This window comes from Pantherophis guttatus, chromosome 4 (genome assembly GCF_059756535.1).
Source record: "Pantherophis guttatus breed Tessera chromosome 4, ASM5975653v1, whole genome shotgun sequence".
Taxonomy (NCBI): Eukaryota; Metazoa; Chordata; class Lepidosauria; order Squamata; family Colubridae; genus Pantherophis; species Pantherophis guttatus.
The window spans coordinates 13,979,298-13,995,446 of record NC_142066.1 but is presented as its reverse complement, the minus strand read 5'-3'; the positions used below and the strand labels follow the sequence as shown (position 1 = coordinate 13,995,446).

General features: G+C 43.7%; 1 protein-coding gene across 30 annotated transcripts in view; it reads right to left on the bottom strand.

The window, feature by feature from the left end:
* CHD8 (chromodomain helicase DNA binding protein 8) overlaps positions 1-16,149 on the bottom strand; it is a 131,582-nt gene that overhangs the window by 38,682 nt on the left and 76,751 nt on the right. For all 30 annotated transcript variants that reach the window (XM_087893804.1, XM_087893787.1, XM_087893796.1 and 27 more), the window contains 7 exons: positions 14,010-14,186; positions 12,195-12,338; positions 10,539-10,794; positions 8,484-8,697; positions 3,835-4,030; positions 2,498-2,665; positions 477-656 (listed from right to left, as the gene is read on the bottom strand). In XM_087893804.1, coding sequence (XP_087749930.1) covers positions 477-656; positions 2,498-2,665; positions 3,835-4,030; positions 8,484-8,697; positions 10,539-10,794; positions 12,195-12,338; positions 14,010-14,186 — 1,335 coding nt within the window. The remainder of the gene's footprint in view (positions 1-476; positions 657-2,497; positions 2,666-3,834; positions 4,031-8,483; positions 8,698-10,538; positions 10,795-12,194; positions 12,339-14,009; positions 14,187-16,149) is intronic.

Genomic DNA, 16,149 nt, shown 5'->3' with positions numbered 1-16,149 from the left:
ACTTTGCTTTAAGAGCCTCGGGGGCGCGGTGTTTAGAATATTAACTGACGTGATAATTTTCGAATCTTCGAAGACCTATGTCAGGTTTCGAGGTCGTCTCAAATAAATTGCATTTCAAACAAAGTCTTTGAAGAAAAACTCCTATTTATTAAGCACGGCATTCTAAACCCGACTCCATCGAAGCCAACACTGACTTCCAGACCCAAAACCCTCCCTTTCTGTTCCCCACTCCCCTGCACTCATTGGCCATCTTCCAAGTCATTCTACCCCTAATCTACCGCTCCAGCTCAAAGGAATTTCCCCCCTCCCATCCCATCTCCTAGGGGATATTATCTCCAGGGAAAATAAGTAGTGAAAAGTCAAACGTCCCTTTCCTGACGCCTCCGCTTCTCCTTCTTATGTCAGCACTAGAGTAAATACAGCTTGAAGTGCTGACAACCTGATTATTTTGAAATGGAATTAGGGAATAAGGATACCTTGGCAAAGGTGGACCCCTTCCCTTCACTCTCGATGGTGATGGTGGTGGTACGCCGAAGAAGGATCTGGTCAATGTCTTCCTCGCAGAATTTAGACCCTTCGTCATCCTCTTCCATAATGGCAGCATAGGCCCCTTTGCGTAGCAAATCCTCGATCTCTTTCTTCGAAAACTGCTGAATCTGTGGGGTAGGGAGGGGAAGGAAGAAAATATTATCGTTTTTTCCTCTTCTCTTTTGGTTAGACCAGAGTCAGGAGCAACACAGGAAAGGCCAGCTGTGCAATCAAAAGACTTTTGAAGAAATACAAAAAAATGTACCGTGTTTCCCCAAAAATAAGACCGGGTCTTATATTAATTTTTGTTCCAAAAGATGCATTAGGGCTTATTTTCTGGTTAGGTCGTATTTTAGGGGAAGTCCGGTACTAAATGCACCCATCTGGCTGACAATCTTATTTTGGGGGTAGGGCTTATATTATGAGCATCCTGAAAAATCGTGCTAGGGCTTATTTTCCGGTTGGGTCTCAAGGGTTGTCGTAAGTTTGAGGACTGTATTTCAGAGTAGTAGCTTCTGCTCGTGGGGAGTTGGGGCAAAAGGGGAGGAGACTCCTGGCTGACAGAATATTTTCTCCATGGAAAGAGTTCTGTGGGGAAGAGCAAGGCAGAGATAGATAGATATAAACATAGAGACATAGAGACATGAGAGAGAGAGAGAGAGAGAGAGAGAGAGAGAGAGAGAGACAGAGAGACAGAGAGACAGAGAGACAGACAGAGAGAGAGAGAGACAGAGAGAGAGACTCCTGGCTGACAGAATATTTTCCCCATGGAAAGAGTTCTGTGGGGAAAAGCAAGGCAGAGAAAGATAGATAGATATAGACATAAAGACATATAGACATTAGAGATAGATAGATAGATAGATAGATAGATAGATAGATAGATAGATAGACAGACAGACAGACACAGACAGACAGACAGACAGACAGAGACAGACAGACGTGTTTCCCTGAAAATAAGACCGGGTCTTATATTAATTTTTGCTCCAAAAGACGCATTAGGGTTTATTTTCTGGTTAGGTCTCATTTTGGGGGAAATACGATACTAAATGCATCCATCTGGCTGACAATCTTAACTGGGGCTTATTTTTGGGTAGGGCTTATATTACGAGCATTCTGAAAAATCATGCTAGGACTTATTCTCCAGTTGGGTCCTATTTTCAGGGAAACAGGGTAGAAAAATGATGGCAGAAAAAGACCTAGTTGTCCATCGATTCTGCCCTTTGAGTCTTTTTTTTTCCTAATCAATCAGTCAAATCAATTAAACAAAGAATCATAATTATTGCAATAGTGGCAAATTATAACAATTTTTTAAAAAAAATTTGTAAGATGATGGACATATGTTTCTCCAAAGCATGTCCCTAATGACTGACCCACTACTTCTTCTGAAGGTTGCTTCCAAGCTTCCACCACCCTTCCTGCGAAGGAATACAGGCGGTCCTCGACTTACGACCACAACGGAGCCCAAAATTTCAGTTGCTAAGTGAGACGTTTCTTATGGGAGTTTTGCCTCATTTTTACGACCTTTCTTGCCACGGTGGTTAACTGAATCACTGCAGTTGTTTAAATTAGTCACACAGGTTATTAAAGTGAATCTGGTGTTCCCCAATGACCTTGCTTGTCGGAAGGTCTCAAAAAGGGAATCACATAACCCTGGGACACTGCGACTGTCGTAAATATGAGTCAAGCGGCTGAATTTTTTTTGTTTGATCACATGATCATGGAGATGTCACAATGGTCCTAAGTGTGAAAAATGGTCGTTAAGTCACATTTTTTCAGTGCCTTTGCAACTTTGAATGGTCACTAAATGAACTGTTGTTAAGTCGAGAATTGCCTGTACTTCCTAACGTTATATGTTTTGGGCTTCCCCCGTGCTTCTTGGGAGGGATCTGGCTTATCTCCTCCACCAAGGTCATCTTCTTTTGCTCTCTCCCGCAGCTTCCCGTTCTCGCCCACGGCTGCAAGCCCTTACCCCAGTGATGCTCCCTTCTCGTCCGCTCATAGACTGCAGGACAGCCTTGTCCAGCCCCAGCTTGAGGCTGGCTTTGTCAAACATCTCCCGCTCGTAGGAATTCCGAGTGATGAGGCGGTAAACTTTCACGGCCTTGCTCTGTCCGATACGGTGGCAGCGAGCTTGCGCCTGGAGGAGGGGAACAGGGGAGCAAAATGAAGCCTACAAGCATCCTTCAAACCAAGAAGAGACGCAACAATTGGTACATACAGCAGTATACAGTTGTGGCCAAAATTGTGGAAAACGTTTGGGAAAAGTGTATTTTTGAGGTTTGATGGCTAATAACACCATTTATTTACTTTTTTTGGAGTTTCAAGATAATCCTATTCCACTGCTGGAATGGCCTGGGAATAGCTCAGACCTTAACCCAATTGAAAATCTATGGAGCCGACTAAAGAAACTTGTTAGTCAGCCAGTAATAAAACCCAGTTAATAGAAGCAATCATTCAATCTTGGTTTCACATGATAATAGCTGCAGAACTAAAAGACTTGGTTCACTCCATGGGAAGTCGTTATAAGGCCGTTAATTCATGCTAAAGGTTACCCAACAAAGTATTAACTGACATGGTGATAATTTTTGTACATCTCGTTTTTTCTATGGTGATCATTTTTGTACATCTCGTTTTTTTCTACGTGTTTCACTTTTCTTCTTTCTACTGTAACTGCTATTCTAATAGCAAATCCTTCATAAAAGTTATTGCCTTACATTGTTAATTAAATTATCTTTCCGTTCATATATAATTTTATGGTACTACTCAAAAAAAAAAAAAAAGTGGTGTTATTAGCTAGTTTTAGACAATACACTTTTCCCAAAAGGTTTCCACAATTTGGCCACTAAGTCAGGGGTGGCAAACTCGATTTCATTGAGGGCCGCATCAGGATTGTTCTTTGATCTTGGCTGGGAGGGGGAAGGGGAAGGTAGGCATGGCCAGGGTGGGCATGTCCAGCTTGACGTCACTCGTGTTGGGGGGCGCCTGTAGCGGCCCGAGTGCTCTTCCAGTGAAAATGGGCTCCCAAGCTCCATTTCGGCTGCAATGGCCTCCTGCCAACTCTCTGCCAGAGACAACGGAGCTCGGGAGGGCCGCTGGCAGAGGCATCACAGACCGATACTTCGCGGGACAGATCTAAGCACACCGTGGGCCAGATCCGGCCCCCGGGCCTTGAGTTTGACACCCCTGGTCTAAGTGGTATTGTTATTTCAGACAAATGAAATCTTAGCAGAACCTAATGTTTCAATCCTCACGTTTCTGGCTACCGTCGTTCTGATTCGCCAGCCATCCCGGAGACCCCAACAGTACCTGCAAGTCGTTTTGAGGATTCCAGTCCGAGTCGAAAATTATGCAGGTATCAGCAGCTGTGAGGTTGATCCCTAGACCTCCCGCCCGGGTGCAGAGAAGGAACACGAAGCGATCCGAATCAGGCTTGCTAAAGCGGTCGATGGCGGCCTGCCGCAGATTGCCACGCACCCGCCCATCAATGCGCTCGTAGAGATACCTGCGCAGGAAAGAGACACGATTCTGTAAAATCAGCCCGCGACACCGGCGTCAACATCTGAACCCATCCGTCTTCACGGCCATCGCCCAGGGGCCTCTAATTCAACCGGAAAAAAGGAAAAACCTGGCTACCACAAATTCTGAATGAATGCTGTAACAATGGATCTGTATGAAGAATTTGCACAACACTTAACTTCGCCCGTTTAAATGCCGCCAGCTCTACCCGAACATGTTAAATATATTGTTAGGAAATGATAATTTACTAACTTGTTGGGTTGGCAATATATAAACCTCAATATAGCTTTAATGCTATATTGCATCATACTGTGTCCTGATTGGTTAGTTCTGTAGCCAATGTCCTTAAGAGGGAGCTTGAAACATGGTTAGTCTCTCTTTGCTACTCTCTGCTGATCTTTGCTGACCATTATTGATCGTTACTGCTATTTGCTGGGTTTGCTACTGTTTGCAACTGTTTATTGTGTATGACTACAACGACTGGTAAGAAGACTTTGTTATTGGAATATATCTGGACTATTGTTTACTATCTACTGCTTTATCTGTGTATGATGTGGACTGTTTATTGGACTATGCCTTATTGCCATTTCCTAAAAGTAAACACAACTCTGTGTGTTGGCTGTGATTATTTGCAACTGCTCTCAGTCGCTTTCATGTGCACACTCTTGCTACTCTAGGGTTGCTCTGCGAATTCCTCAACATATATATCGTATATGTATATGTGGTACTTTGCTCAATAGTAGTAACTGTGAGAGGGATCTTGGAGTCCTAGTGGACAACCATTTAAATATGAGCCAACGGTGTGCTGCAGCTGCCAAAAAAGCCAACACAGTTCTAGGCTGCATAAAAACAGAGGGATAGAATCAAGATCACGTGAAGTGTTAATACCACTTGATAATGCCATGCTTGGAATACTGCATCCAGTTTTGGTCGCCACAATGTAAAAAAAAGACGTTGAGACTCTAGAAAGAGTGCAGAGAAGAGCAACAAAGATGATTAGGGGACTGGAGGCTAAAACATATGAAGAACGGTTGCTGGAACTGGGTATGTCTAGTTTGATGAAAAGAAGGACTAGGGGAGACATGATAACCGTGTTCCAATATTTGAGGGGCTGCCACAAAGAAGAGGGAGTCAAGCTATTCTCCAAAGCACCTCAAGGCAGGACAAGAAGCAATGGGTGGAAACTAATCAAGGAGAGAAGCAACCTGGAACTAAGAAGACATTTCCTGACAGAACAATTAATCAATGGAACAACTTCCCTCCAGAGGTTGTGAATGCTTCAACACTGGAGTTTTTAAGAAGAGATTGCACAACTATTTATCTGAAATGATATAAGACTTCCTGCCTAAGCAGAGGGTTGGACTAGAAGACCTCCAAGGTCCCTTCCAACTCTGTGATTCTATTTGTCATTCTATTTGTGATTCTAAATCCTTCCGTGGCTGTGATGTTTTGGTAGGTTATAACTGCACGGATTTTAAGAAGTTGTCCGTTTTGAAGATAATCGTACTATTAAGAATTGTAGAGGATGCAATGCAAGATTCTTAGCGAGGAGGATAATGCTGATTGTGAAATCATGAATGTTACTGCATCAATGAAATAAGGTTGTGGAATATTTTTAATTGGTTTGTCATTTTAAACTGGGGCCAAATTAATATATATTCTTTTAATTGTTCTTAATGTTTGTATTGTATGTTTTTATCTGGCTGTACAACGCCCTGAGTCCCTTGGGAGAAGGTGCGGTATATAAATTTGAAATAAAATAAATAAATAAAAAATAAATATAGTTTGGGGGAAGCGGCTGGACAGCACCGGGAACCAACAGGCAAAAACTGGAGCGTTTAACGTGTCACTAGAAGGCAAAAATCACAAAACCGAGTCTGACTTATTTTGGCCATGTCATGCGGGGGAACTCACTGGAGAAAGCAATTACCGTATTTTTCAGACTATGAGACACACTTTTTTGTCTCCCAAAAGGGGGTGAAAATAGACCGAATATTGCCGAAGCTCGCCTGCCCACCCACTGGCTGTTTTTTGGGCCTTTTTCAGGCCTGTTTTCGGGGCCTTTTTCAGCCTGTTTCTGGGGCTTTTTTTGACTGGTTTTTGAGGCTTTTTTGGCCAGTTTTTGAGGCTTTTTTTGGAACATTTTTTCCAAACAAACGGCCCAAAAAGCCTCAAAAATGGGCCAAAAAAAGCCTTAAAAACGGGCCGAAAAAAGCTTCAAAAATCAGCCAAAAAAAAAAAGCAAGCCCCAAAAACGGTTGGAAAAGGGCCAAAAAACAGGCCAAAAAAAAGAGAGGCCAAAAACTTTCCGTTGTTGTTTTCCTCTTCTAAATTTAGGTGCATCTTATAGTCCAAAAATACGGTATGCTTGGAAAGGTTATCAGTAAATCAATCCAGTAAAGAACACCATACAATAAATAAATAAGCAGTCTCTAGAGATTCTCCGTCATCCAGGTCATAGTTGTCCCAAAGGTGCTTTTTTCAGGAGGCTTTTTTTTGGACCTTCTTGTTTTTTTTTTTCCTTTGAAGATGTTTCGCTTCTCATCCAAGAAGCTTCTTCAGCTCTGACAGGATAGTGGGGAATGGAAGGATTTATATTACTTGCAGATAGCTGATTATTATATAAATATAGTAAGTAAGTAAGTAAGTAGGTAAGTAAGTAAGTAAATAAATAAATAAATTTCACCCTTTTAGAGCAGTGGTTCCCAATGTGGGGCCCATGCCCCACAGGGGGGCAATTTTGATTTTTAACGGGGGCAATTGGACCCTTGTTTAAATCAAATTAATGGCCTTTTAGGCTTTCTCCGCCTGAGTAGGAGTTCACTTTTTGAATAGTAAGAATTATATATCACGGGGGGGGGCACGGGGGGGGGCATCAAGATTTTAGAGATGCTTAGGTGGGGCATGGCCAAGAAAAGGTTGGGAACCCCTGTTGTTGAAGCCCTTGGAGGTTTATCTGTGTCCTCAGGGTGACCTGAGGAGAGCAAATGGTTCCTATAGTCCGCCATTTTTTTCCTCTAGAAATTTTTTCTCTCTTCTGAATGGGTTTCCAGAGGAAAAAAATGGCAGACTACAGGAACCATTTGCTCTCCTCAGGTCACCCTGAGGACCAGGGGTGGGTTTGTTTGTTTGTTTGTTTATTATTTATTTATTTATTTATTTATATTTCTATACCGCCTTTCTCCCGTAGGACTCAAGGCGGTGTACAGTCAAGAAAAATACAGACACACAAACATCATAAAATTGCTAATTAAAATTATTACTTAGTTTGGTCAATTAAATAAAACCCAGAATTAGATAACATTTATAACATTTGGTTCTGTGGGCGTGGCTTATTTTGTGGGTGTGGCTTGGTGGGGGGGGTAATGTGAGTGGGTGGGCGTGGCCAACTTTTTTTTTTTTTTTTTTAACTTTTGAAAGCATTTTTTTCTACAACCTTAAGAGGTTGCAGAAAAAAAAATGCTTTTAGAAGGCTGTGACGATCAGGCAACTCAGCTGGGATCGCCAGAGGCTTTTAAAGGCATTTTTTTTTCTACAACCTCTTCAGCTGAAGAGGTTGTAGAAAAAATGCTTTTAAAAGCCTCTGATGATCCCAGCTGAGCCGCGCGATTATCAGAGGCTTTTTTTTTTTACTTTTAAAAGCATTTTTTCAGCCGAAGAGGTTGTAGAAAAAATGCTTTTTTTTAAAAAAAAAAGTCTCTGATGAGGTGGGCGGGGTAAGCAAGTGGCGACCGGGCCGGAGACTGGTTCGGGGACGTGGCCAGCCAGTGTTATTACCTGTTCTACGAACTACTAGAAATTTTTACTACCGGTTCTTGCGAACAGGTGCGAACCGTGAGCAACCCACCACTGCTGAGGACACAGATAAACCTCCAAGGGCTTCAACTACCCTCTAAAACAGGAGTGTCAAACTCAAGGCCCTGGGGCCGCATCCGGCCAGAGGGGTGCTTAGATCTGGCCTGTGGGGCTGTCTTGGATATAGCGAAGGACCGATTAGCGGTGCCTCTGCCAGCAAAAATGGAGCTCACGAGGGACGCGCGTGGCCCACCCCACAACACAAGTGACGTCATCCTGGCCAAGCCCACCCCGGACCCCTGAGGTGAAACACAACCCTGATGCAGCCCTCAATGAAATCGAATTTGACACCCCTGCTCTGAAAGGATGCAAATGCCCAGCCGTCTGCAAGGAATATAAATCCTTCCATTCCCCACCATCCAGTCAGAGCTGAAGAAGCTTCTTGGATGAGAAGCGAAACGTCTTCAAAAGAAAAGAAAAAAAACCCCAAGAAAGTCCAGTTGCCTCTTGAAGAAAGCACCTTTGGGTCAAAGAAGCAATGCAAGATCGGGAAGGTGTGGAGAGACCTGGCCCACCGAATCGCGGAGAGTCGGACACAACTGAACGAATATCATCGTCGTCATCATCGCTGCACAAGCTCTCACCTCTTTTGGATGAGGTAGTCTTCCAGGATGTCGAGGCAACGGACCATCTGGGAAAAAATCAGCACCTTGTGTCCTCCGGCTTTCAGTTTCGGAAGCAGTTTATCGATCAGCACCAATTTCCCGGAGGAACGCACCATGGCCTGCAGGGGAAAATCGTGGGGCACGTGGTGGTGACAGGAATCCCGAAACTCGGTCAAGATCTTCTCCTCGGCACCTAGTTTTTTTTTTTTTTTGGGGGGGGGGGGGGAGAAAAGATATGCAGATGAAGGAATTATCCACATTTCGGTGTGTGTGTGTTTTGACCTAGGCTTCCTTAGAAAGCATGAAGCAAAGTCTTAGTCCTGCAAAACCTCTTTTATTTATACAGCTGTAAATTACTTTCATTTACAGTCCGTAAGGCTTGACAAACAGTCTTTCAGAGGAAGGTTATCAACACCCACCTATCTCACTTGGAACGTTGCCAGAGAGCTAATTTCCAGGTTGCAGGGCAAGGCCAAACTTGGCACAGAGTCACGAACAGAAACTTTCAAATCTTGAATCGGTCAAATGAACTAATTACTTCCTGCAAAAGCCCGCGTCCCGTTCGCTCCTGTTTTATGTCCTATGAGAAGGGCCAATCATCGCCAAGGTGTGGCCTTACTCCCAAGTCGACCCTGCTTTCTTAATTGTTCTTGTCATTTGGCAGCTCTGCACATGTGCACACTGGGAACAGGCTCCAGCTGTTCGTCTGCCTCACTGATGTCTGACTCTGAAGGCAGGTGATAACTGGCATACGGCTCTGGCCCCCTCTCTGCCTCCGACGCAGAGCCCTCATCAGAGCCTTCCCCAGACTCCAGGACTGGCCCATGTTCCTCCCCAACCTCCTCACTGTCCGAATATGCTGCCAGCTCTGCTGGCTGCTCTCAGGCCACAACAAGTTGATCCCTGATTATGATTTTAAGGGAGCCTGGATTTTCCGTTATATGTCATGACAGTCGTAAATTGAGGAACCGCCATGAACAATCTGAACTTTGAATGCAGGTCATAAGTACCTTTTGGGGAATCGGTCAAAACCAAGGGTGAAATACTCCCGGTTTGGACCGGATCGCCCGATCTGGTAGCAATGGCGGCGGGTGGTTCGAGAACCGGTAGCAGAAATCCCTGTGCCGCCCCCCCTCCCCACCCAGCTGAGCCGCGCGATCATTAGAGGCTGTTTTTTTTTTACTTTTAAAAGCATTTTTTCTACAACCTCTTTGACCAAAAAAATGCTTTTAAAAATAAAAAAAAACAGCCTCTGATGATCGCGCGGCTCAGCTGGGATTGTCAGAGACTTTTAAAAGCATTTTTTCTACAACCAATTTGGCCGAAGAGGTTGTAGAAAAAATGCTTTTAAAAGTTTTTTTTTAAAAAGAAAACCTTGGCCACGCCTACCCAGTCACATTACCCCTCCCCCACCAGTCACGCCCACAGAACCGGTAGTAACAAATTTTACATTTTTACATTTGCTAAATGACCAACGTAAATTGGAAGATTGCCTTTATTTTGCAAAGAGCAGCTTCCCCTTTTAGATCTAATTGAACACCTAATTCCCACTGCAGTTTCTCAAGCCTAAAGACTTTTACCCATGTAGTAGGCTATAGTGCTATTATCTTTCTCATCTTTCCTGCTACTTTCGTTTATTGGTATCTTATGATTTATCACTTGTTGTTTGTAACTTATGTTACAAATATATGACCTATCATTTTGTTATTAGTATGTACCACTGAGAACCTGTGCACTGAAAACACATTCCTTGCGTCACCAATCAAACTTGGCCAATAAAATAATTCTATTCTATTCTATTCTATTCTATTCTATTCTATTCTATTCTATTCTATTCTATTCTAGTCTAGTCTAGTCTAGTCTAGTCTAGTCTAATTCTATTCTTTCCTTCTCTTCTCTATCCTAATCCTATTCCTAACCCTATTTCGTTCCTTTCTGTTCCATTATATTATCTCCAAATCTCCATTCTAGGCAGCTCAATCCTTCTGTCATCTACACCCCAAAAAGCCTTTCCATTCACTTCCTCAAACTTACCATTGATGAGGTAGGGGTGGTTGCAACACTTGCGTAGCTCCATCATGGTGTTGAGAAGGTTGGGCATGTTGCTGTGCCCCGCCCCCTTGGAGAGGAAGTTGAAGTTCTTCTCTAGGATGGCCCGGTAGTACTTCTTCTGGATGTTGGTCAGCTCCACCTCAATGATAGTTTCCTGCTTGGGGGCCAAATTCTTCTCCACATCCTCCTTCAGCCGCCGGAGCATCATGGGCTTCAGGATTGCCTGCAGTTTCTGTACCTGGAGGGGGGGGAGAGAGCAGTGGTTAGAGCCTTCACCGTCTTGAGGTGGACCAAGTAAGATTCAACTAGGTTTGTCAGCAGCGTTGTCTTCTTAAAGACAAATGGACTGAGAAGGACGACTATCTCTTGAAGATGATTTTACCCGCTTTTCATGTACATCATGTACTTCAGAGGATAATTAGAACTGCAGAAAAAGCAATTGGTACCAACCTGCCTTCCATTGAGGACCTGTATACTGCACGAGTCAAAAAGAGGACTGTGAAAATATCTACAGACCCCTCGCATCCTGGACATAAACTGTTTCAACTCCTACCCTCAAAACGACACTAGAGAGCACTGCACACCAGAACAACTAAACACAAGGACAGTTTTTCCCTGGATGCCATCACTCTGCTAAACAAATAACTCCCTCAACACTGTCAAACTATTCACTAAGGCTGCATAACTATTACTATTAGTCTTCTCATCGTTCCTATCATCCATCTCCTCCCACTTATGACTGCCTGACTGTAACTTTGTTGCTTGTATCCTTATGATCCATATTGATATTGACGGTTTCCTAGTATGATCTGATTGCTTATTTGTATCCTATGACTATCATTAAGTGTTGTACCTTATGATTCTTGACGAATGTATCTTGTCTTTTTATGTACACTGAGAGCAGTGGTGAAATCCAAATTTTTTTACTACTGGTTCTGTGGGCGTGGCTTGGTGGGTGTGGTGTGACTTGGTGTGCATGGCAGGAGAAGAATACTGCAAAATCTCCATTCCCACCCCCCTCCAAGGGAAGGATACTACAAAATCCCCATCCCCCCCCCACTCCTGGGGGGAAGGATATTGCAAAATCTCCATTCTCATCCCATTCTGGGGCCAGCCAGAGGTGGTATTTGCTGGTTCTCCAAACTACTCAAAATTTCCGCTACCGGTTCTCCAGAACCTGTCAGAACCTGCTGGATTTCACCCCTGACTGAGAGCATATGCTCCAAAGACAAATTCATTGTGTGTCCAATCACACTTGGCCAATAAAAAATTCTATTCTATTCCATTCCATTCCATTCTCTATTCCCTTTTCTATTCTTTTCTTCTCTATTCTCTATTCTCTTCTCTTCTTATTCTTATTCTTATTCTTATTATTCTGTATTGTATTGTATTGTATTGTATTGTATTGTATTGTATTGTATTGTATTGTATTGTATTGTATTGTATTGTATTGTATTGTATTGTATTGTATTGTATTGTATTGTATTGTATTGTATTGTATTGTATTCACTGCAGAAGTTTGAGAATGCAGATAATGGGGGGAAATAAGCTAGACAGGAAGCTAGAAGCAGCAGAAATGGACGGTTCAGAAAGAGAAAAAAAGTGCCACCATCTAAAAGCTCCATTTTTTTCTTTTACCTGCTCCTCAGTTTTGAGATCCCCAAAGTCCTTGAGGAACTCCGATTCTGAGGGGAATTGGGAGGGTTCAAGGAAGTGCAGGAGGCTGAAGAGTTCTTCCACAGTGTTCTGGAGAGGGGTGCCCGTCAGTAACACTTTGTGTTCCTGTAAGGGAGGAAGACGGAAGAGACATCAAGACCGATGATAGGCACCACAGTACCCTAGAAGAACAGAATACCAGAGCTGGAAGGGACCTTGGAGGTCATCTAGTCCAACCCTCCGCTCAAGCAGGAAACCCTTAACCAGGGGTGTCAAACTCGATTTCATTGAGGGCCGCATCAGGGTTGTGTTTGACCTCGGAGGGCTGAGGGGGGGGCATCGCCGGGGGGGCGTGAGACAGGATTCATGTCGGGGGCACCTGTGGTGGCCAAGTGCTAATGCAAGACTTCCCCAAGACCCTCCCTCACTCTCATAATCTCCTTCCTTCCTTCCTTCCTTCCTTCCTTCCTTCCTTCCTTCCTTCCTTCCTTCCCTTCCCTTCCCTCTTCCTTCTCCTTTCTTCTTCCTTCTCCTCTTTCCTTATTTTTCCTTCCTTGCTCTCTTCCCATCGTTGTCTTTCCTCTTTCCCTGTTTTTGCTGGCAGAGGGCTGCAGGAGGCCGTCGCAGTTGAAAATGGGGCACGGGGGAGCTGCTTGAGCCCCCGAGCTCCATTTTCACTAGCAGAAGCACCGCTGGCCGGTCCTTTGCTATTTCCAGGCCAGCCAAGGTTAAAATATATAAAGAACAGTTGCTGGAACTGGGTATATCTAGTTTGATGAAAAGAAGGACTAGGGGTGACATGATAGCAGTGTTCCACTATCTCAGGGGCTGCCACAAAGAGGGAGTCAAGCTATTCTCCAAAGCACCTGAGGGCAGGACAAGAAGCAATGGGTGGAAACTAATCAAGGAGAGAAGTAACCTGGAACTAAGGAGAAATTTCCTGACAGTGAGAACAATTAATCAGTGGAACAACTGGCCTCCAGAAGTTGTGAATGCTCCAACTGTTCTGCCCCAGCTATGGACCCCAAAGAACGCAGCACACATGAAGTCCATTCAAACCTTAGTTTACTGAATAAACCAGTCTTTTACAACAACGGCTGTTAATTAATTGCATTAACAGCCGCCAAGAATTCAAAGAATAATAACTGAAAGCTTACTATGGTTGGCAGAATGCCCAGAAGCAATTTGCAGGAAGCTGATAAGATAAGCAAGACAAGACAGGAAGGTATGTGAACTAAGTTGTTCCCTGCAAATTGCTTCAGTCGGTGTTCCTCTTTAAATAGGCTAAGGGAGTGGCCAATTAGCCCCAAGCCTTACTCTCGAGGAGACCTCCTCCTGAGGAGCCACTCCTGCCTTTTGGCAGCTCTGTGCGCCCGTGCATCGAGAAGAGGCTCCTCCTCTTCATCCTCTTCACTTAAGAGAGTTTCTGGAGGTTCTGAAGGCCCTGGCTGAATCCTGGCCTCTGGCACCACATCTTCTCCAGCCTCCTCATTGTCTGACTCGAGTGCCAGCTGCACAGGCTGCTGGCGCAGCACCACACCAGCCTCCTCACTGTCTGAATTAGCTACTAGCTGCACATGCCGCGTACGGGCCACAACACCAACACTGGAAGTTTTAAAGAAGAAATTGGATAACCATTTGTCTGAAGTGGTGTAGGGTTTCCTGCCTAAGGAGGGGGTTGGACTAGAAGACCTCCAAGGTCCCTTCCATCTCTGCTATTCTATTCTAAAGCAGCAAATCCAGCAAGGCATCCATAAAAATATTTCACAAGCAGGACAGAAAGGCTTTGGCTCCTACCAAGTCCATATGCTTGAGGCTGTCCAGCAGTTTGCAGTTGCGGTTCTTCAGGCGGTGAGCTTCATCGATGATCACACAACGCCACTCGATCTCCCTCAGCTCGGGGCAGTCCGACAGGATCATCTCAAAGGTGGTGATCAGGGCGTCAAACTTGTACGCGCCTGGGATCAGGCGACCCTGTTGGGAAGCAGAAGCGAGCGAGAAATAAAAACTTGGTTTCCTGGAACGTCATTGGCAAAGCAGTTTTCTAGGCGAAATTTGTGAAGGCCATCTTCTTCTGGGGTGTCACTTCCGAGAACAATCTACAATCCTAGGTTGTTTGGCAGGGGCTCCCTTCCCAAATATTAACCACGTCTGATCCTGCTTAGCTTTAAAGCCCAGATGAGATCATCCAGCCATGCTGAGGTGCTGGCAAAATCCACCAAAAACGCGACAAAATCACAAGTAATCACAAAGATTACTAGGTGCAAATAGAAGAATACACGTTATTTCCACAGCAAGGAAGATAAAGCAGGAATTTTATTCAAAGAGGAAAATATGTTTTTATTTGGATATCACTTTTGGAATTTGTGCTTCTGAAGAAAAACAAATGAAACTTTGATTTTGGTTTTGTTGATTAGAAAGATTTGGTGTTATAGGAATGGCTAGTTATATACCATATTTTTTGGAGTGTAAGACGCACCTTAGTTTTTGGGGAGGAAAATAAGAAAAAAGCTGATTGGCAGGTGGTGTGGCCTCCCAAAATAAACCCAATCAGCTGTTTCCAGAGGTGAATTTTAGCAACAGGCTTGTTGGTTGTGAGCTCTGTGCCTTGCTTTTTTTTCTGCCTCTGAAACTTCTGAAACAGTGTTTCAGGAAAAACTTTTTTTTCTGCCTCTGAAAGCCTCCGAAACAGAGCTTTTTTTCTAAAGCTTTTTTCAGAGGCTTTTTTTTCTGAAGCTCTGTTTGGAGGCTTTTTTTCTGAAGCACTGTTTCGGAGGCTTTTTTTAGCTTCTGAAACCTCAGTTTGGGAGGCTGGGCGGGGCTACATTCGGAGTATAAGATGCACCCAGATTTTCATCCTCTTTTTTGGGAGAAAAAGGTGCATCTTATACTCCAAAAAATAAGGTATAAATTAATGTGTAAAAGCAAAAAGTTGAAGTTGGAGCATGTTTATCTTCTACTGAAGATCTACGACTGATCCCGGACCTCCGTACTTTCCGCCGAGTGTTGAAGACCTTCTTATTTCAGCAAGCTGGGCTGACTTAAAATTTTAATGGGCTATTTTATGGGTAAAGGTTTTTAAAATTTAGGGAAGCCAAACTGATCTAATTCTGTTTTAATTTATTTTAATTTTTATACTGTATGTATTTTAATTTTGGCTGTTCACCACCCTGAGTCCTTCGGGAGAAGGACAGTATACAAATTTAATAAACCTAAACCTACTGTGCTAAGAGCTAGAAGTCAATGCCCCTTTTCTTTCTATTTCTCTTTCGCCTTGTATCTCACAAGGCGCTCCCTGTCCTTCCCTCAATTTCCTATTTTTTCTTTTCCTTTTTGTATTTTATATAACAAAAATAAAACTTTATTTAAAAAAAAAACCTCGACCAAATCCTCTTAACCATAATTGCTTTGTTGGTTTTTAGAGGAAATGAAGAATTAATTTATGCCTGGAAATTTACCTCAGGCATTTCCTCAGAAATAGGTGGGAAGAACAAGCCTATTTGCCCGTGTCCATTTTTTTCATCGCTACTGGTAATCCTCGACTTAGGAGCACTTGTTCAGTGACCGTTCGGTTGTAACGACACTGAAAAAAAGCCACTTGCAACCAGTCGTCATGCTTACAAAACCACCCCAGCATCCACATTGGGGTGATCAAAATTGGGGTGCTTGGCAATGGGCATGTATTTACAACAACTGTGGTGTCCCAGGGATCACGTGATCGCCGCCTGGGACCTTCTCGGCTGACTTCCATCAAGCAAAGACAACGGGGAACCCGGACTCACTTAATGACCGCACGATTCGCTTAACAACTGCAATGATTTGCTTAACAACCATGACCAAAAAAAAAAAAAGGTCGTAAAACTGGGCACGGCTCACTTAACAACCAACTTCCTTGACGGCAGAAATTTTGGTCTCAAATGTGGTCGTAAGTCAAGGA